The sequence below is a fragment of the Castor canadensis genome, chromosome 2 (assembly GCF_047511655.1).
Source record: "Castor canadensis chromosome 2, mCasCan1.hap1v2, whole genome shotgun sequence".
NCBI classification, from domain to species: Eukaryota; Metazoa; Chordata; class Mammalia; order Rodentia; family Castoridae; genus Castor; species Castor canadensis.
The window spans coordinates 184,270,936-184,291,489 of record NC_133387.1 but is presented as its reverse complement, the minus strand read 5'-3'; the positions used below and the strand labels follow the sequence as shown (position 1 = coordinate 184,291,489).

The 20,554-nt window shown below is 53.2% G+C and overlaps 1 protein-coding gene across 3 annotated transcripts; it reads left to right on the top strand.

The window, feature by feature from the left end:
* The first annotated feature begins 2,962 nt into the window (after positions 1-2,962).
* On the top strand, positions 2,963-19,906 carry Sidt2 (SID1 transmembrane family member 2). 3 transcript variants are annotated; one of them, XM_074066666.1, is made up of 27 exons: positions 2,966-3,683; positions 5,088-5,209; positions 5,474-5,638; positions 5,731-5,776; positions 6,196-6,297; positions 6,399-6,482; positions 7,267-7,366; positions 7,574-7,639; positions 8,575-8,668; positions 9,009-9,061; positions 9,904-9,975; positions 10,158-10,229; positions 10,419-10,481; positions 11,256-11,374; positions 11,724-11,797; positions 11,891-11,957; positions 12,490-12,563; positions 12,692-12,815; positions 13,742-13,859; positions 14,518-14,654; positions 14,856-14,964; positions 15,236-15,312; positions 15,491-15,537; positions 15,811-15,916; positions 16,507-16,617; positions 18,215-18,328; positions 18,421-19,906. In XM_074066666.1, exons 1-27 carry the CDS (start codon positions 3,501-3,503, stop codon positions 18,481-18,483), a joined length of 2,562 nt encoding a protein of 853 aa, XP_073922767.1. In that variant the 5' UTR covers positions 2,966-3,500; the 3' UTR covers positions 18,484-19,906. The 3 variants fall into 3 exon arrangements, 2 of the variants coding, with proteins under 2 accessions (XP_073922767.1, XP_020008529.1); XM_020152940.2 differs by lacking the exon at positions 10,419-10,481 and having other exon boundaries at positions 2,967-3,683; XR_012445609.1 differs by lacking the exons at positions 18,215-18,328; positions 18,421-19,906 and having other exon boundaries at positions 2,963-3,683; positions 15,466-15,537.
* The last annotated feature ends 648 nt before the right edge of the window (positions 19,907-20,554 follow it).

Genomic DNA, 20,554 nt, shown 5'->3' with positions numbered 1-20,554 from the left:
GGGGTGGAGCAGGGACTAAGAAAAGTTCTGCAGACCTGGGAACAGCAAGAAAATCTGGGGATGCTGCCCTAGCATAAGGTCTGAACACCCAGGATATAGATTGACAGGTTAAGCCCTTGAGACCTTGCAAAAGGAAGGATTCTTTTTGGATTTGCTTGAATACATTTCTGTCAAGATGTTATCAGAAGAAAGGAGGCAAACAGGAATGTTGACGGTGCACAGTTGTGTGGTCCTAGGGCACTAGTTCTCAAACTTTATTATAAAAGCTCTTGGAGTGTTTGTTAAAATTCAGACTTCTTTGGGTTCAGCTGTGATTCAGTAAGTGTGAAGTAGAGCCCCAATTGTGCAGTTTAAACAGCCAAGAGTCACATTTAGAAGGCTTTTCCCTGCTATACCTTGTCTGGGTTTATTCAGTGCAGCCACAGCCCTAACCAGCCTATAGCAGAGACTCTGTGATCGTCAGCTTGTGATTCTCACATCAAGAAAATTTTCTGGATGTAGACCATTTAAATGATAGCAGCCCACAAGCTGAGAAGTTCAAACTCAGTGGGGGAGTGTTTCTTGGCATTTCAGATTATTTAACGGCAAGCAGAGTTATCATGTGAAAGAAGTCCAGTTGGTATATGGAAATCTTACAGATTCTGGAAATTGGGCAGCTGGGCAGCTGACTGCATGGAAAGCTGGTTACAAAGTTACCTTTGTTAGGCTGAGGGTCTGCTCACCCAAGCTTGTCCAGGTGTGCTGGAACCAGTTCTGCGCCAAGGTGCAAGGCTTGCGTGCAGGTGCTAGGGATGTAGCTCAGCAGTAGACTACATGCTTAGCATGCATGGAGCCTTGGGTTTAATCCCCACCCCACCCCCACCCCAGCACTTGACTGTAGTGAGCTACTAATAAGTTGTTTTGGGGTTGACCCATCTGTGCAATGAAGGGATGGCCGAAGAAACCCCCAAGGTGTTATTCCAGCTTTGTGGCCCAGGCTGGCCTCAGTCTTACAATGCTCCTGCCTCAACTTCTGAGTAGCTGGAATTTGGCCTTCATCCTGGAGTATGCTATATTTGGACAGAGGTCAGCACTACTTCTGATTCACCATCGGCCCTTTAACTTAGAACAGTAGCCTGCACATAGTAGGTGCTTATTAAATATTCATTGTGATAATGAATAAATATTTATAACCAATCATTGGAATGATACCCTGGTAGTAAAGCAGGACCAGGAGCTGAGACTGCTACCATTTTGCCAGTAGAGAGAACTCTGAACCTTCACTGGCATTAGTGCCTTCATCAGGATGTCTGACTTTAGAGTTCAACATTTTGTTTCCTTTTTTTTTGGGTGGTACTGGAATTTGAACTCAGGGCTTCATAGTTATTTTCTTAAAATATGTCTTACAAGAAATGGAATGCAAGGGCTGGGGATGTAGCTTGGTGATAGAGGGCTTGCCTTGCTGCATTGGGCAAGGTCCTGGGTTCCATCCCAGCACCCAAAAAAAACCAAAAACTAAATCAAAACATACATTGTAGCAAATTTATACATTTTCCTTGTTTGTTTTTGGTATTGGGTGTTGAATACATGGCCTCACATAAGTTAAGCCTGTGCTCTTGTACCTTTTTAAAAAGCATAAAAATAGCAGTGCTTACAAGGCAAAGAAGATCAGGAGGATCACAGTTTGAAGCCACCCAACAAATAGTTCTTCGAGACTCTATCGCGAAAAACCCTTAACAAAAAAGGGCTGGTGAAGTGGCTCACGGTGTACTCCTTGAGTTCAAACCCCAGTACCACAAAAACAAAAAACCATAAAAATAAAATTTTAAAACCACACACAATGTAGTTACTTTTCTTTTGGATTTGAGAATAATACACATGTTACTTTTTTTAAATCATCTGAAATTCAAAGGCAATTCTTGCTAAAATTTTTATGCGTTTTTTTCCAGTGTTTTCTTTGGGTAGATTCTATGTATTTAAGATATGTACTGTTTAGTGTCATATCCTAGTTCTCGCTTACTTGTCCATTAAAATGTTAGGCATCTTTTTTGCGGGGGGGGGGGCGGGCAGTACTGGGATTTGAACTCTGGGCCTCATACTTGCTAGTCTCAACTCTACCACTTGAGCCACGCCCCCAGCCGCTAGGCATCATTTTTTATGGCTTCGTGATAACAGTACATTTAACCACTCCATTATGGACATTCATATCGTTTCCTTTGAGTTTTCCAAATTCCACAGTGATGGCTGGGAGCATGGCTCAAGTGGTAAAGTACCTGCCTACCTACCAAGTATCACAGTGATGTGCACAGCAGCACACACATTTTTTCCTGCATTTCTTACTCCTAGGATAGTCCCAGGAGTGGAATTATGGGATCAGAGGGTTAAAAGCTCTTTAAGCTTCTTGAAGCACAATGCCAAAATATTTCCTAGAAAAGTTTTCACCGGTTTACACTGAAGGCCAGTATTTCTCAATAGGCCTTGTAACAGCCTCTGCAGAGCAGAGGCGAGCTATCCACAAGCTTGGAAGATGCCCCTGCCGCGAGAGGTGAGAGGTACGGCTGGGCGAGGAGGAAGCCTAGGCACTTCTGCCTCAGCCTCCCCCCAGTCGGCAGGGCCGCAGTCCTGTTTACTAATGCCTTGAGTTCTTTGGTTTTTAAGAACCCAGGAGAGAAAATGTAGCAGTGATGATGGGGTGGGGGGGTAGTGGAGGATGTCGGTGGTGGGGGCGGGGGTATCTCTATGTTTGAGTAAAGGGAAGAATTCAACAAGAACCCAACACTTAGAGATCCTTCATAGAAAACTCCCCGATCAACGTGAATTTCCAGGGATGGGCAGGATAGCGAAAGAGGAGGCGGTAGTGGAGGAACTGGGGACGGCGTTGGAGGGCTGCAGCCCCTTTAAGAGCAAATCCGAGAGCTGGCCCTTTAAATCTGTGTCAGTTTCGCCTGACGTCAGCGGGCGGGTCGGCTGCCCTGCTGTTTACCGCCGCGCGGAGCAACTCACTTTCCCGAGTTCCGAGCGCCGGGGCGCCCCGTCTGCCCGCCCTTAAAGGGACCACGTCCCGGAAAACTCGCTGCTCCGCACGGCGTCGAGTCGCTGCCGCTTAGCACGCCCCTCACCCTTCGACTCCCCTCCCTTCGCGGCCGCCCCGGCCGCCAGCTTCTCCTCCCCTGGCGTCTCGGGCTCCCGGCAACCAGCCGCCACTGGTTCTCACGGTCCCGGCCCGGGGCTGCAGGCGCGTGCTCAGCCCCTCGCGAGCTGGGGTCCCTTCCGGTAGCCCCCATCCCTCCCTCCCCTCCCCCCTGCCCACCGTCCCCTCCCCTCCCGGGCCCCGGGAGCGCCTCCGCGGCTCCAGGGAGGGGATATTTCCTAATCTCGGGCCGGGGTTAAAGTTCTGGTCCTGGTGAGATGCTGGAAGCTGCGGCCGCAGCCGCAATCTGTCCCGGAGGTGTCCTGTCGCCTGTCGCCACCGCCCCCACCACTGCGATCGCTACCGCTGTCACTGCCGCTCTGCCGGGGCCATGTTCGCTCTGGGCTTGCCCTACTTGGTGCTCTTGGTGGCCTCGGCCGACAGCCATCTGGGGGTTCTGGGGCCCAAGAACGTCTCGCAGAGAGATGCCGAGTTTGAGCACACCTACTTGGACGAGGTCAACAGCTTGCTGGTCAACATCTATACCTTCAATCACACTGTGACCCGCAACCGGGTAAGGGCTGGGGCTGGCTGGCGGGCTGGTGTGAGTGGGTGAGCAGACCGGGGCCAGGGGATCCTGCCCCTGCCTTCCCGTTTTAGGAGGCCCCAGGAACCAGCCGCTAGGGTTTCCCTTTCTCAGAACCACACTGGAGCCTCACGATTGACCAGAGCTTTGCCACCAGCGTTTCTCTGAAGAGCCAACGGGGCAGTTTTGGAAGTTGACTTATGCCCATCTTCCCTTCCACCAGCTGTGAACTCAGTGGGCCTCGCTTGCTCCCTGCCATGATCCCCAGAACCTGCAACTCTGTGGGGTTTGGGTGCAAAGGAAAGCAGGTTTTCTGATCTTTGTCCAAACAAGCCCAGGAGGTGAAACAGGCCCAGAACAAAAAGGCTGTTCCCAGGCAAGTTACAGTTCAGACTCCCCAAGAAAGATGAATGCAGAACTCTCCCTACCTCAGAAAGCCAGCTGGCCTTGTAAGTTGAGGGTGGCAGAGATAAGGCCAACTGCAAGTTGGGTGGTAAAAGAAAGGGAGTTTGTCCCCTGTGAAGAATCCCACTCACTCTACTTACTGCTCATTAATTTCTTCCCAGCATTGAAAGCTAAACATGGTTCCAGCTAGGTACAGGAAGTCAAGATGGGTCAGAGCAGAGAATGGGCAGAGTTCTTGCAGCCTGGCTGCAAGGACTCTTGCCTAGTAGCTCTCTTGATCTGTCTCCATGACTGGATCTGGATTTACTGGTAGGCAATGGAGTTGAGAATGCAGAATCTGGGTCTTTCTTCAGGATAGAAAGGGGTTTGGATCCTCGCAAGCCAGATCTGTCTTCAGTGCCTGGTTCCCTAAAGTTTGATTTCCTCCTGCTTGGAGTCCTGTCTCTGAATGTCTGGGTCACCCCAAAGCTGCAGTGTCTGTCCCTTTGGGAAATGATTGGGTTTCAGAGCCCAATAATAAATATTTCCAGGATTTACTTATTTTTATTTTTTTCTTTAAGTTCCCACTGTCCTGTATATGATCCTCCATAGCTATAAGTGAGAGTGAGGAAATTGAGGCTTAGAAATATGAAATGTGTGTGTGTGTGTATGTGTATGTGTGTGTTCACATGCTTATGTGTGCAGACCTGTGAGTCCCTTGCACAGGGCTAGGAATGGGATATCCTGGAGATTCCTGAGATCTCTGCTGTGGGTCCTGTTCTAGCCCTAGGCCCTGCAGTTGCATCCATGAGCCACCTTCTTCCTGAACCTCTCTTCTCCCTCAGTGCTAGTCCCTCCTGGAGACTGGCCTTGTTCTGATAGAAGAAGGGGCATAGGTGGCTTCCCAGACTGGCCAGGATGGATGAGGGAGGGCAGGGCTCAGTCTCCGGAGCCATCCATTTCGGGGTGGGTGGGGCAGAATTTGAGTGACTTCCTTGTCATCTGCAGACTGAGGGTGTGCGCGTGTCCGTGAACGTCCTGAACAAGCAGAAGGGGGCGCCTTTGCTGTTCGTGGTCCGCCAGAAGGAGGCTGTGGTGTCCTTCCAGGTGCCCCTAATCCTGCGAGGGCTGTGAGTAGGACCTGGGGATCAGGGATGGGTTGGCTTAGGCCAGGCCTTGCTCAGAGCCTCACCCAGAATCCCCTCCATTTCTCTTCCCCATTCCTTGAGCCCAAAGGCCGGTCAATGGCATGACAAGTCAGGCAGCCTGGAACTTGTCAGCCTAGGGCTTAGGAGGTATGGGAAACTGATAGGTAGAACTGGGGCCTCTCTCCTCTGGAGTGACAGCCAGCTTGGGCAGTAGTCACATTCCATACTCTCTACCTTTGGTCCTAGGTATCAGCGCAAGTACCTCTACCAAAAGGTGGAACGAACACTGTGTCAGCCCCCCACCAAGAATGAGTCTGAGATCCAGTTCTTCTACGTGGATGTGTCCACGCTGTCACCAGTCAACACCACATACCAGCTCCGGGTCAGCCGAATGGACAACTTTGTGCTCAGGTCTGCAGGGTAAAGCAAGGGTCCCACTGGGCCTGGCCTCCTTCCCAAGCCCTTAGAATGACTGGAGTGGGGGGCTCTTCTCTGTCTTGCAGGACCGGGGAACTGTTTAGCTTCAACACCACTGCGGCCCAACCCCAGGTAAAATCCCTTGTCAATCTCCCCATGGTCCCCCACCCCACTCTACCACCCGGTCAAGGGACATATAGGAGATTGAATATGAGAGCAGGAGTGATTGGTGGTCTTGCTGAGACTTGCAAGTGGTTTCATTCTCCATGGAGGGACTCTGGAAGCAGAAGCTCTGGCACTATATGGTGAGGGACAGGCACCTGAGGACGGTTCAAAGACATGGTTCTGGTGGCTGTCTTTCCTGCTCTTCTTCTTGGGTGCTGTCATGAGGTTGAAGGGGATGATGTATAGCTAGTGGAGCTGAAGGTCCTTTTCCCCAGAGAACCTCCCCTGACCAACCCAAGAGGATTCTGGGAGATTGTTCCCTTCTAGAAGGGCAAAGAGAACATTATCATGAGATAGGGTTCTCCCTACCCTTCCTATTCCCTTAGTACTTCAAGTATGAGTTTCCTGAGGGAGTGGACTCCGTGATTGTCAAGGTGACCTCGAACAAGGCCTTCCCCTGCTCAGTCATCTCCATCCAGGATGTCCTGGTAAGTTGCCTACCCTTTTACCATCCACTAGTGGGTAGCAGGGCCAGTAGACAGGGGAGGCAGGTCCAAATCCATGTGCCTCTCCCCTCCTCTCTCTGTAGTGCCCTGTCTATGACCTGGACAACAATGTAGCCTTCATCGGCATGTATCAGACTATGACGAAGAAGGCAGCCATCACTGTGCAGGTAGGAAATGCACGTGGCCCTCGGGAGATGTGTCTGGCTGATAAGCTGCGTGACTATTCTCTGCCCTATTCCTACCCTACACAAGGCTGAGTCACAGTTCGTGTGGTTTGGGTCCCTTATTACATGTAAGTGTGAAATCATAATCCCAGGTGTCTTTGGGGACAGGAAAGGACAGTCTTTATTTCATTTATTATGATGCAAATGAGGAGAGGAAAGGGTGTCAGGGCCCTCTTCAGTGCTGGGTGATACCTTTGCTGAAGGCCAAGACCTATTCTGGGGCAGGAGAAGGGGGGCCATGTGTTCACCTCACATCAAGCTGTGCAATTTATGGGCAATGTGGCACCTCCACTTTCTCTCCTGGGTGATGCCAACCTAAAATATGACAACCTGTGTGGGTTACATGCTCCTTTGCTCACCTGGCCATAGTGTAGTTTAGCGGTTGGGCTCTGGTGGGTTACAGTGTAACGTGGGACAGAATCCATGACCAAGGACTGAAGAGCTGAGTTCCTGTTTATCCTCTGCCACTTATCTCACTGAGCCTCAGTTCCCCTGGGTGGAGCTCAGTGATAGAGTGCTTGCTTAGCATGTGTGAGATCCTGGGTTCGACACCCAGCACTGCAAAAATAAAACTAAATAGGGAGGGGGGAATCTTTGTGAGGATTAAGTAAAATAACGTATGTGAAGTGCTTATCATAATGTCTGATCTACAGTAAGTTTTCAGAATCTGGTGGTGGCATTGCTGGCCATCACCATCATCCTCTTCCTCCTTCTCCTTCTCCTGCAGCGCAAAGACTTCCCCAGCAACAGCTTTTACGTGGTGGTGGTGGTGAAGACTGAAGATCAGGCCTGCGGGGGCTCCTTGCCCTTTTACCCCTTTGTAGAAGGTACATTTTGTGCTCTGGGCCTGGCTAAGGACAGGCAGGGCTTTGTGGCTTCCTACAGGTAGAAAAGCCTGCATGGCTGTTGGTTGGTGGATGTGATGGGATATGGGGTTTTGGCCCTAAACACTCCAAGGCCTGATCCCATCAACTCTAGCCAAGCTCCAGGCAACACTTTTTTTTTTTTTTGCCACTTTGACATTTTACTTCCAGATGAACCGGTTGATCAAGGGCACCGCCAGAAAACCCTGTCTGTGCTGGTCTCTCAAGCAGTCACGTGTGAGTGTGGGTGGCCAAGTGGGACGGTCAAGCCTCCTTGGCTTTTCCTCTCAGACCTAGGAGAAGAGGGTGTTCTCTGAATAGGAAGGGTGGCGAGGAGCTACCCAAGCAGGCTGATGAAGTGGGTAGGGGTGTTCTTGGCAGACTTCAAGAGCCAAGACCTGGGTTTGGTATAATGTAGGACAGAGTCTTCATGGAGCAAAGTTCCTGTTCACGCTTTGCCACGCATCAGCAGTGGAGTCTCATTGGGCCTCAGATCTTGTGTTCATAACTGAAGTAATCAAAACTGACCCATTAGACTTACTCAGTTGGGAGGCTTGGTACAAAATTATCGGCAAAATACTAGGCCTCTAGTTGGAGCTGGATAATATTTACTGAGTGATTAAATGGGGCCCTTTATAAACGGGAGAGTGTAAGATAAAAATAAGGAATTGTGGTAGGAGGTGAAAGAAGCTGTGCTTCATATATAGCTTATTTATTAAGCAAATATTTATTAAGCCCCTCCTGTATGCATGGTGCTGTGCCAGGCTGAGGTTCTCGAGCTCCTGTGTAGAGGGCCACGAGGCTGGGGCTCTGCAGGGTGCTGAATGCTACGATGAGCCAAGAATAGGTCACTACAGGAACGTAGGGCAGAGAAGACTTCCTAGAGGACACAGTCCCTGAGCTGTGGTTTGAAGGTTATGTCAAGATGGAGTTTTCAAGAAGTAGAAGAGAAAGTTCTAGACAGGAAGTAACATGAGCAAAGACAAGGTGATGTTGGTGTTTGGAATATTGGTGGGTTACCAGTTGTTCACGCTGCCTGGGCATTGCGTTTAGAAGAGTGGTGACAAGAGCTTAGGCTGGGCAGAGGAGCTAGATCACCAAGGCCCTTGGGCACCATGCTGGGCAGTGTTGGAAGGGTTGCCATGTTCACCTTCCTGTTTCCTTCCCTATAGCTGAGGCCTATGTTGGTGGTATGCTCTTTTGCTTGGGTATTTTTCTCTCCTTCTACCTGCTGACCGTCCTCCTGGCCTGTTGGGAGAACTGGAGGTAAGGTAGACCTGCCAGGCCCTTCTCTGCTCTGGGGTGAACTAGACAGAGGGCCTGGGAGACATAGCGTTACGGGAACTGCTCTGGCTCAAGGTAATCTTGAAAATGTCCTCAGGGCATAGCAAGGCAGATACCTTTAGGGTTGTGGTTCATGGTCCACTTTCCTGGAAACCAGCTCCTCTCCTCAATCTCCTTCCCAAGCAGGGGGACCCCGTATTGCTCCCCAGCATGGGAGGAACCATGGGATCAGAACAGGCGGAGGGTACAAGGAAGGGTAGCCAGGTACAGAGGGGTCCTCAGCCTGCCTCATCTGTATGTCCTCTGAATTCTTTCCCTGCAGACAGAGGAAGAAGACCCTGCTGGTGGCCATAGAAAGAGCCTGCCCAGAAAGTGGTACTTCCAGGGACTTGGGTGGGGAGGGCAAGGTTTGCTTAGTGTTGGGGCCAGAAAGTGCTAAATGGTTCCCTTGGGGTTGGATGAGAAGTGTTGGAGGCTTTTGTATGTTCAGATTGGGAGTAACATTCTACCAGTAGAAATGGGGCTGGAGTTTCATGCATGCCCTGGAAGCTCTTACTTGGTCTGGGTCTGTCCCTCATGTCTAGCTGCACTTTCTGCCTCAGTCAGTGTGACTTAGTTTGTGGGATTTTTTTTTTTTTAATTGTGATACTAGGAATTGAACTTAGGGTCTCACACTTGCTAGGCAAGTGCTCTACCACTTGAGCCCCCTCTCTCCAGTCCAGTCTCTGGGATTATTAACCTTCCATTCTCTCTCTCTTTCTTCCATCCACCATCTTCATCTCTTTCTATCCTCCTCCCGCTTGGAATCTTCTCTCTCAGCTTCTCTCCTTGGTAAGCCCCAGGGGCAGTGGGCAGAGGAGCTGCTGTCCAGGGAGAGGGAGATAAAACACAAAGGCCACCCGGCGGGGGGGGGGTGGCCTGGGAAGCTGGATATCATTTGTCCTTGCTGCTAGTGGCTTAGATGCGTCCTTTTCCTGACTCTCATCTGTCTCTAGGGAAGACACAGGGTAGTGCGTGTTTCTATTTAGAGGCACGCTCAAGGTTGGGGCATGTGGTGGGGGATGGGAGGGGAGGTGTGTTTGCTGGATATGTGTTATTCTTTGCTGCTGGTATAGTCCTTACGTGGCTGTCTTCTCACATTCTCCCTTCTGTCTTCCCCTTGGCTTTAGTTCTCTCTCTGCTTCCAAAGCTAAGGAGATCTTGACTTCTCATTGCAGGTCATCCTCGAGTCCTGGCCGATTCCTTTCCTGGCAGTGCCCCTTATGAGGGTTACAACTATGGCTCCTTTGGTAAGTGTCAAATTCAGAGACTGTACCTGCCCAGTTCCTTCAGCTGGTCTCCTTCAGCTGCCACCTCCAAGGTCTTCTGATGCTTGGGCCCTTGCAGCTACTTAGAGCCCCCTAGGGGTGGGACTGGGGTCCCCTTCCCTGCGATTTCTCCCACCTGTCTCACCACTTACTGTTGCCTGCAGAAAATGGTTCCGGATCCACCGACGGTTTGGTTGACAGCACAGGCACTGGGGACCTCTCTTACGGCTACCAGGGTGAGTGAACTTAGGCAAGAAGGGGCTGTGGTGTAGGGTATCTGTTGGCTGGGTGAAATGTCATGGTGGGCGGTTGCCTCTTCTGCCAGACGCTGGAACCAGGGAAGGGCTGCTGTTCTCCTGCCCCTCTCCTCCCTCTTCTTTCCTCCTTGGCCCCAGTTCCCCGGTAACTTTCCCTTTCCTTTGAAGGGCACGACCAGTTCAAGCGGCGCCTCCCCTCTGGCCAGATGCGGCAGCTGTGCATTGCCATGGGTAGATGTGGGGAGGGGGTGGGGCTGTCCTACCAATCAGCTCTTGCCAGGGCAGTTGACTGGAGCCTGCTGGCTCTGGGGCCACAAAGGTGCTTGGTGCATGGCTTCCCCATCTAATACCAAAGATGCCAGCTTGTGTGTCTTCTGAGGTAGACAGGCACTGGCCCCTGATGCAAGCAGGCTGGCACCCCCAGATACCTCCAGCCAGATGAGCCACCTCCCTCCTTGTCTGCTGGCATCGGGATCTTGGCCTCTGGTAGCTTTGGTCAGGTGATGTCATAGGAGGAGGCTTCTGAGGGCAGGAGACAGAGGAGGGCAGAAGAGGGGCAGCCTTTGGCCCTTGCCTGGGCCCTAGGCCCACTGGAACGTTAACCCAGGGGCAGCCAAGACCATGTCTTCTCAGAATCCACAGAGCTAGACACCTTCTAATCAGCATGACTGGCTGAGTTCAATCCTTTTGCTTGTGTCCAGGGTCTGGGGTCCACTCGGTATCCTGACCTGGAAAGCCTTAGGTCAGAGAGGGGAGCCAGGAATGGAGCAAAGCTGGGGCCACCCTGTTTGGTGACCTCTTGAAGAGCCCCTCTTGTTCCCCCCTGACTTAGGAGCATCTGACATCACCTAGTGCCTGAACCCCCTCCACCTCTGCTCTGAGCCCTGGCCCACAATTTGCCTTTTCCCCAGTGCCCAGTAATTTTGACAGTTGCCTCAGATGGGTGGGGGCAGACCTTTGGCTTTGTGTCCGCTGTCCCAACCCCTTTGTCCCTGCCCTTCCCAGACCGCTCCTTTGACCCAGTGGGTACTCGGCCACGACTGGACTCTATGAGCTCTGTGGAGGAGGATGATTATGACACATTGACTGACATCGATTCAGACAAGAATGTTATTCGCACCAAGGTCTGACACCCATGGTCCTGGCCCTGGTCAGGGGTTTCTGGAGGAAGGGACATTCTATGTTCAGGTCCCAGCACATCTTTGAGGCACTTCAGGGAAGCAGAGGGACAGAACTGAACAGGGGCAGGAGAGATTCCAGGGGAAACTAGCTCATCTCTAGCCCCTTCTGGGCTGGTTGGCCAAACCCTCTTGGTCTAACTGGCCACAGCAACAGGGTGGCCAAGAACCCTGCCTACCTGAATTTGGACCTGTCAGAGGGTCCAAGTTCTGCCCCTCTTGTCCAACCAGTATCTGGGTGATAGGCTTTTCCCAGGTGGTGGGTGAGTGGGGCCTCACTCCTGCTTCTCCCCAGCAATACCTCTGTGTAGCTGACCTGGCACGGAAGGACAAGCGTGTTCTGAGGAAAAAATACCAGATCTACTTCTGGTGAGTGGGTTGAGCAGACAGGACTCCTGTTATTGGGTGAGGGGGTGGCTGCTCAGGTCCTGCCCACCTCACCACCGCCTTCCTACTCCTCAGGAACATTGCCACCATTGCTGTCTTCTATGCCCTTCCTGTGGTGCAGCTGGTGATCACCTACCAGACGGTGAGGGCTGGCACTGACTTACCTTGGCCATAAGTTGGTACTCTGGCCCAGTGTGCAGAGACACCCAGCAAGGAGCTCTGCTATGAGCACAGATCATATAGGTCATGGGAGCTGGTTTCAGATCCCATGTCTGCCTTAGCAGCTGAGGGACCTTGGGCAAATCACCCTCCCCAAGATCAGCTTCTTCATCTGCAAAATGGGGACAGCATGAGAGCATTGTGGCAGGGATTATGAAACGGAAGTCATGGGGCCTTAGATGTGTTTGGTTTCTCTTCCTTTTTCTCTGTACTGTATGGTGAGAACTTTTGTCATAGTCATGCCTTGAGATTTTCAGCCACACCTAAGGAGGAGCACAGTGCCTGGGCCACTTGGCATCTCTCTTTCAGAGGGAGCATGTGTCTGGCTTATTACGTATGCAGCCATGTTAGCTGTTGTGCTGCTTGCTCCCTTTGGTCAGTTGGGTTGTAGCTTGGGCTATGGGCTGAGTTGGGCATGTGACCAGCTCCCCGCTCTGTCCCCTCTCCTGCTGCAGGTGGTAAATGTCACGGGGAATCAGGACATCTGCTACTACAACTTCCTCTGTGCCCACCCACTGGGCAACCTCAGGTGGGGATTGTGCTGGGGGAGGTCCTGCTCCAGGGCAAGGAGACCAGACCAGGGGTGGGGACTTTATGAATGCCTGCCCAGTCAGGGGAAGAGGCCCTGGCGTGAGGCCTGGTGTTGCCCCCTTCTAGCGCCTTCAACAACATCCTCAGCAACCTGGGGTACATCCTGCTGGGGCTGCTCTTCCTGCTCATCATCCTGCAGCGGGAAATCAACCACAACCGGGCCCTGCTGCGCAATGACCTCTACGCCCTGGTGAGGAGCATCTGCCCGCCTGCTGAGATGCTGAGACCGGAGCTCCAGCACGAACCCCAGACCTTGGCTCTTACACATCCCATCTGGCAGGCTTGGCCTTGCCCAGACAGCTCTGCCCTGCCCAGAACTGCTTTGCCCAGCTCTGCCTTGTCTTGTCCTGTCCTGTCCTATCCTGCTGTGCCCTGCCCTAACTTGTCCTGCCCTGTCCTGTCCTGTCCTGTCTTGCCTTGCCCTGCCCTGTCCTGTGTTCTTTCCTGCCCTGACCTGTCCTGTCCTGTTCTGTTCTGTCCTGCCCTGTCCTGTGTTCTGTCCTGCCCTGACCTGTTCTGTCCTGCCCTGACCTGTCCTGTCCTGCCCTGACCTGTCCTGTCCTGTCCTGTCCTGTCCTGTTCTGTTCTGTCCTGCCCTGCCCTGCCCTGTCCTATCCTGCCCTGTCTTGCCCTGCCTTCCCCAGACCTTCCCTGGCCTGGCCTGCCCTGCCCTGCCCAGGCTTTCCCTGCCTTGCCCCACCCAGCCCAGCCCAGCCCAACCCAGCCCTGCCCTGCCTTGCCCGAACTGCCCTCCTACACTGCCCAGCCTAGCCCTCTCCAATCCAGGTTTTCCCTGCCCATACCCACCCTGCCCTGCCCTGCACAGCCCTCCATTGCCTTCCCCTTCCCTACCCTGTTCTCCCCTTCCCTGCGCTGTCTTGCCTTCCCCTCCCTGTGCCTATCCCTGCCTTCCCCTTACCAGCCCTGCCCTGACCTTCCCAAGCCTTCCTGACCTCCCCTCCCCTGCCTTGCCTTGCCCTGCTCTGCCCAGCCTCACACACACCCATTTGACATATATCCCGCTCCTTTACTTCCCCTGCTCTCTCAGGGCTCCCTCTTTTGGGTCTCTTCTCCTATCCCACCTCACCTCCACCCTGCCTTGCCTTCCTCCCACAGGAATGCGGGATCCCAAAGCACTTCGGGTTGTTTTACGCCATGGGCACAGCACTGATGATGGAGGGGCTACTTAGTGCTTGCTATCACGTCTGTCCCAACTATACTAATTTCCAGTTTGGTGAGTGGGGCCTCCTTCTTCTCTGGCTAAGCCTAAATCAAGGACCTGTCTGAGCCCTCCAAAGGGACCCCATCCCTATCCCTGCCTATAGGCAGCTCCAAGACTGGGGTTCCTGTGAGCGTTCATATCCTATGGGCATTTGAACTCTTCCTGTGGAGATGCCAAGAAAACAAAGATTGTCAGGAAAAGCTCTCTGCTTTTAGGATGCTCACAGACTAAGACCCTAAGTTGTCCTTGTCATCAGGAGGCGTCAGACTCTGGGTGACAAGCAGTAGGGTGGCAGGGATGGTTATGGGACTGGAGCTAAAGTACTAACCTGCCACCAACTCACTCTGTGGCAGTAGCAAGGCACGAGGCTCTCTCTTCCTCTCTGGTCCTTGGGTCTGGGAGTTATCTGGTAGGACATTTCTTTTTGCAGTAGTGGGACTTGAACTCAAGGCCTCGAGCTTGTTAGGCAGGTGCTCTACCACTTGAGCCTCTCCACCAGCCCTTTTTTGTATTGGGTATTTTTGAGAGAGGGGCTCACTATTTGCTTGGACTGGCTTTGAACCACGATCCTCCTGATCTCTGCCTCCCAAGTAGCTAGGATTACAGGTGTGAGCCACCGGCGCCCAGCCCTGGTAGATATTATTGTCTCTCATTCATGTCCCTAACCCAGACACATCGTTCATGTACATGATTGCTGGACTCTGCATGCTGAAGCTGTACCAGAAACGGCACCCGGACATCAACGCCAGCGCCTACAGTGCCTATGCCTGCCTGGCCATCGTCATCTTCTTCTCTGTGCTGGGCGTGGTGAGGGCCTGACTCCTCTGCCCACTCCATAGGAAAGATCTCTGCAGGAGAGAGCCTGCTCCTTCCCTAAGGGGGCTTCCTGGGCTCCTCTGAATGCTCTACTCTGGCCAAGCAGCCAGACCCAGCAAGGAAGGCATGGGATGGCATGGGAGCAGCTGTCCTCAGCCCCTCATCACCCTGCCCGTGGGGGTTTCCTGACAGGTCTTTGGCAAAGGCAACACGGCGTTCTGGATCGTCTTCTCCGTCATCCACATCATTGCCACCCTGCTCCTCAGCACACAGCTCTATTACATGGGCCGCTGGAAGCTGGGTGAGGGCATGTCCAGAGCAGGGCATGTGAGGGGACCTGGGGGACCCCTGAAATGAGGGGATGGTGACCTTAAGGACTTGGACACACAGGAGTTCCTCAGATTCTACCCTTTCACTGGGGGCCCTGGAGGAATCAGTGGGTGAAGAATTCAAGAAGGCCTTGGTATTGCTGTGCCCTCTGAAGGCCTCCGCTCCTTTCAGCTGGCACAGGCCAGGGGTCCAGCAAAGAAGGGCACCCCATGCCCTTCAGCACTGTGCTCTTCTCCTTACAGACTCGGGGATCTTCCGCCGAATCCTCCATGTGCTCTACACAGACTGCATCCGGCAGTGCAGTGGACCCCTCTACATGGTACCTGCCCAGCTCCCCGGCCCCTTCCTCCTCCTCCATCTACTGTCTCCCTGCGGGGGACCGGGAGGTGTGGCGGGAAAGCCAGGGGAGGGGTGGGGACTGGCTGACTCGGGCCTTCTGCCACTTCTCTCCCTGTCTCTCTCCCCCTCTCAGTCTCCGTGTCTCTGCTTCCCCCCAGGACCGCATGGTGCTGCTGGTCATGGGCAACATTATCAACTGGTCGCTGTGAGTGTGGCCATTGCCCGCGCTGGCCTGGCTGGGTGGACAGCTGGGGACACGGCCAGCCACTGGCTGCCTCAGGGGCCACGGACAATTTCCAAGCATTAGGCATAAGGAATGGGGGATCAGAAGAAAGTTGTTGACCCCTGGGCTTCTACAGTGTTCTGTGGGCCTCAGCCCTGCCCACCATAGTGATGAAGCACGGTGGGACGGGGGCTACAAGAGGCCCTCTGCTCCGCGGCTTCTCCCGCCCCAGCAGCCTCTCGTCTCTCCTGCCAGGGCTGCCTATGGGCTTATCATGCGCCCCAATGATTTCGCCTCCTACTTGTTGGCCATCGGAATTTGCAACCTGCTGCTCTACTTTGCCTTCTACATTATTATGAAGGTGAGTGAGCAGGACCAGGCTACCTGTCAGCCGCCCTGCTTTGTGGGCACCGGGCACAGCTCGCCTATGCACCAGGGGGAGGAGACGTCTTCTGTCCATCTGTCCATGCCAGTGAGGTCTGAGGAGGAAGGCCAGAGCCTCTTGCATGTGCCCTCAGGAGTCATCTGCTGAACTTGAGCTCTCCCGCGGGGCTAAGCACACGCTTGGACTGGACCCCAACACAGGGCCCTTTCTTTGCAGACAGGGCTGAGAGGAGGTAGTGCTCACTGAATCTGTGGTGGGCTCTAGCCTCTGAGGAGCTGGTGCTTCCCAAGGGACCCCATGCCACCCAGAGTGAGAGGAGATCCCCTGGCCAGTTGCCTTTGCTGGCACAGGGTTCTGGGTAGATGGACACCGTGCTAGGGAGGACATCGGCTGCTAGCATGTAGACTAGTTAAGTCCTGTGGCTATGGGAGGTGCTGTGAATCCAAGAAGGCTTCCTTCAGGATGAGTCCTGAAAGCCCAGAAGAGCCCAGGAGAGGGTCTGGGAAGAGCAGGAAGTGGGCAGGGTGGAGGCCAGGGATTCACATACTCCCCATTCATACCCACAGCTTCGGAGTGGGGAGAGGATCAAGCTCATCCCCCTGCTGTGCATCATCTGCACGTCTGTCGTCTGGGGCTTCGCGCTCTTCTTTTTCTTCCAGGGACTCAGCACCTGGCAGGTGAGTAGTCACCCTGCATGGCTGCTTCCCTCCTGTGGACCAGCGCTTCCATAGCTGCTTTCTCATCCAGTCGTCCCAGCATTCAGCATTCCATCCCAGAGACGTCCGCCTTTTACTTAGGAGGCAGCTGACTCTCAGAGAGGCCAAGTAACCTCCCCAAGGGCACACAGCCAGTGAGCCGCAGCTGGGGTTTGAAGCCACAGCCACTCTCCTGCTGTGTGACAGGCTTTAAATCTGTGGTCAGAGCTAAGTCTGACATGGTCTCTGCCTTTGACGCTCTCATGCTCTAGTTTGATAGATACTGTTAATTCATGACTTTTTTTTTTGATGCTGGGGATCAAACCCAGGCTTTTCCTTCCATCTCCACCCTCCCAGCCCCTAGTTTATGAATTGTTTTTTTTTTTTTTGGCAGAACTGGAGCTTGAACTCAGGGCCTCATGCTTGTTAGGCAGGCACTCTACCACTTGAACTACTCACTATCCCTTTTTTTGTGTTGGGCTTTTTTGCCCTGGCTGGCTTCAAACTGAAATCCTTCTAATCTCTGCCTCCTGAGTAAGCTAGAATTATAGACATGAGCCACCAGTGCCTGGCTATGTCTTGTTTTTTACATCATGATGTGTGTAGGACTGGAGGTGTGGCTAAAGTGATAGAGTACCTGCTTTGCAAGTATGAATCCCTGAGTTCAAACTTCAGTCCCACCAAAAAAAAAAAAAAAAAAAAAATTACATAATGTGATGTGTGAAATGAAGGGCAAAGGCTAGACAAAGCAAGGTCAGGGTAGGGGAGGAGTATGCAGGAGAGAGAATGGTAGCTCTCTGTGAGGTAGGAAGTCCAGGAAAGTTTCCTGGGGGAGACAGGCTTTGCTCTTGCCCATAAAGGCTTTGGCCTGTGGGGATGAAGGCCTTGTGGCCTCAGTAATAATAGAGGCAGAAATGAACGTAGCAGATTTGGAGGTCAGGAAATACACTCATTTGGGAGGTAGGTGAAGACTGCGAGCTCTGTGAGCACCTGGACTGCCTTCCAGCTCTGTGAGAGCAGAGCAGGGCAGGTCTTGGTCATGTCTGTGGTCTCAGCATAGCACACTAGAGGGCATAGAGTGGATGATCAGAAAATGTTTGTGGGGTAGAGGTCATGGGTAGCCCAGGGAGGACTTTGAATATTACAAATCATAGCAATTTTTGTCTTGGAATGGGGGTGGTGTGTTGGAGAAAACAGTGAGGCTGGAGGATGGGTGAGAGCAGGGGTGAGTCCAAGGCAGACCTAAGAGTTGGGAGGCTCTGTGTGGCCTTGTGGTATCCCTGAGCCGAAAGGTCATCACAGCCTTCTGCCATCAGATAAAGGAAACAGGAATATGAAGGGAGGAGGATGAAAGGCAGAGAAAAGAACAGAAGCCAGCAAACTTGGGGAAAAATTTGTAACAAAAGGCCGTTTCTTAGATGCGGGGGATGAGGACGAAGGATGGACGAGTCAGAACAGAGTGCTTCCCTGCCTGGGGCTGGAGGGGTGGGGCATGCCATGGTGTGGGATGGGAAGTAGGTGTAGCCCTGGACTCATCAGACCAGGATCAGCAGTCTGCTGTCCCTGTCCCTGCCCCCAGAAAACCCCTGCAGAGTCGAGAGAACACAACCGGGACTGTATCCTTCTGGACTTCTTTGACGACCATGACATCTGGCACTTCCTGTCCTCCATTGCCATGTTTGGGTCCTTCCTGGTAGGCGGGGTGCACCTGGCCTGAGTGAGGAGGGTGGTGTAGAGGCAGAGGTTGACCCTTTCCCTGCCCCTGACCCAATGTCTACCCCCTAGGTGTTGCTGACACTGGATGACGACTTGGATACAGTGCAGCGGGACAAGATCTATGTCTTCTAGCAGGCGCCAGGCCCTTTGCTTTACTTCATGGGGCCCTGAGCTCCTCTGTGTCCCCTGCTGGGTGCCTCTGTAGCACCGGGAAGTGAGTTCCAGTTCTGCTGCTCAGCGCTGGATGGCAGCAGGACGGCGAGGTCTGACCCAGGCCCAGCTCAGGACAGTCGTTGGGGGGCATTGAACCTTGCAGCTGCCCTCTGCCGGGGAGGAGGCCTGCTCCCCTGATTCCCCATACACTGGCCAAATTGCTGCTTTCTTCTCAGTGTTGGGCCCTTCTGCTGGCCCTGTTCATTGGCTCTCCGTTCATCTCTGCAGGAGGAAGGAGGGAAGATGTTACCTGCATTTCATGACTTGCATTTTGCCTGTCCTTCCCTTCCCACTCAGCCTGGAACTTACAGCCCATCCTTCCTGCCATGCTTTACTCCAGGGCCGGATTCTGTGTCATCCAGGAGGGCCCCAGGTCTCTTTGGGGCTGCACCTGGCTGCCATCACTGCCCACTCTAGTCAGCCAGGCTGGATGCAGGTGTGGGACTTTGGGAGCTCATCACCCAGTGCCAGGCTTTTGGTGCTAAGGCCTGCAAGGGGCCCAGAGCAGGACCCTCCTTCCCCTAACTTACACTGGGACTGGCCTGTTAGCATTGAGGGTCAACCCAGTGTGAGCCATCCCTGATTTGAGGAGCTGAAGTCAGTGGTCACCTCTTCCTCCCATCAGCCCTCAGAGTGATGCCAGCACCAGGATTGAAGGGAAACTCAACTCACGCATCCCCTTCCCTTCTTTCCATGCCTGCAGTCCTGCCAAGCCCCAGCTGGGGGCCTTTCAGTGCCATTGACACTGCCCAAGAATGTCCTGGGGCAAAGGATGGATGGTACCAAGAGCCCAGCCCATCCTGCCACAGCCAAGAAGCCCCAGTGCCTGTCTTAGAAAGGGGTTGAAGAAGAGACATGCCATATCCTCCATGGCCTCAGTCCCAGCCTCATGCTAGGACCTAGGGCTGGGTTCTGAGTTTCCATCCAATCTTCAGCCAAGTTCTGTGTTACACACACACACACACACGCACACATACACGCGCGCGTGCACACATACACATACACACGTGCGCGTGTGCACGCGCACACACACACAAAATCTTGGAGTTTACATGGAGTTGCCCCAGCTCTGAGTTCCTTGGCCACTCTGATCCTTGGCTCCCCCTTTACCCCACCTGGTCCATTCCAGATGCCAAGGATGGGGACCCTCAGGTTGGGCCTCTGTCAGGGCTGGGACTGGGTTTTATTCTCTCTGACTTGTTTTTTACAGCTCTCCTTGGGCTGGGGAGAGGAGGCAGGTCTGGGTCTATGTTTCAGAGTCCCGTTTTATGTCTTTCCATGCCACAAATGTGTTTCTGTTTTTTATGAATGAGTCATTCAATAAAGAAACAACCAGACTCCATTCCTGGGCTCTTGTTTGCTCCTGTCGTGGGTGGGGATGCCAAGTGAGGGGTGGAGCAGGGCCTTCCATGTCCCATTTTTTCTGACTTACCTTTCTTGGTGCCTCAGTTGGGAACTGCAGTCCCTTGATTCCTCCTGGGATTTCCTCAGCCTTAGGCTGCAGCCTTACCTCAACAAACATTTGCCAGGGGCTTGCTCTGTACTAAGTACTATGTTGGGCAGAGGTGAGGTGTTGAAAAAGATTTAACCATGCCTTCCCCTCCAGCAAATGGCACCTATCTCTGCCCACCTGGCTCTACCCACCAGGAGGAGGCTGGCTTCCCACTGGCCAGCTTGGCAGGCTTGGGCCCAGGCAGTGCCCCCGACAGCTTTGGTGAACAGTAAGCACGCAGGCCATGGTGGGGTAGTGCACAGGAACAGGCTCCAAGAGAAGGGAATTCTGATACATCCTTGGAAGGATTTCAATTTCAGCAGGACAAGAGTTGGGGGCCAAGGAGTCTGGTGAACATGGGACACAACCAGAGGGTCCTTTTTCTAATCTCCAGCTCCCCTCCCTGCTCTTCCCTTCTGATGCCACTGGGAGGCACTATGAGTCTGCACTGCCAGGCTGGCTGTGATGGGCGGGATTCCTGAGGCTGCCCTTCCCATG

Bases quoted from the DNA above. Each gene is read 5' to 3' on its own strand.
- Sidt2 (XM_074066666.1), top strand. From the start codon at position 3,501: ATGTTCGCTCTGGGCTTGCCCTACTTGGTGCTCTTGGTGGCCTCGGCC. The intron at 9,062-9,903 runs GTACTTCCAGGG...TTCTCATTGCAG, and splicing joins AAGAGCCTGCCCAGAAAGTG to GTCATCCTCGAGTCCTGGCC. The intron at 14,655-14,855 runs GTGAGGGCCTGA...GTTTCCTGACAG, and splicing joins TCTTCTCTGTGCTGGGCGTG to GTCTTTGGCAAAGGCAACAC.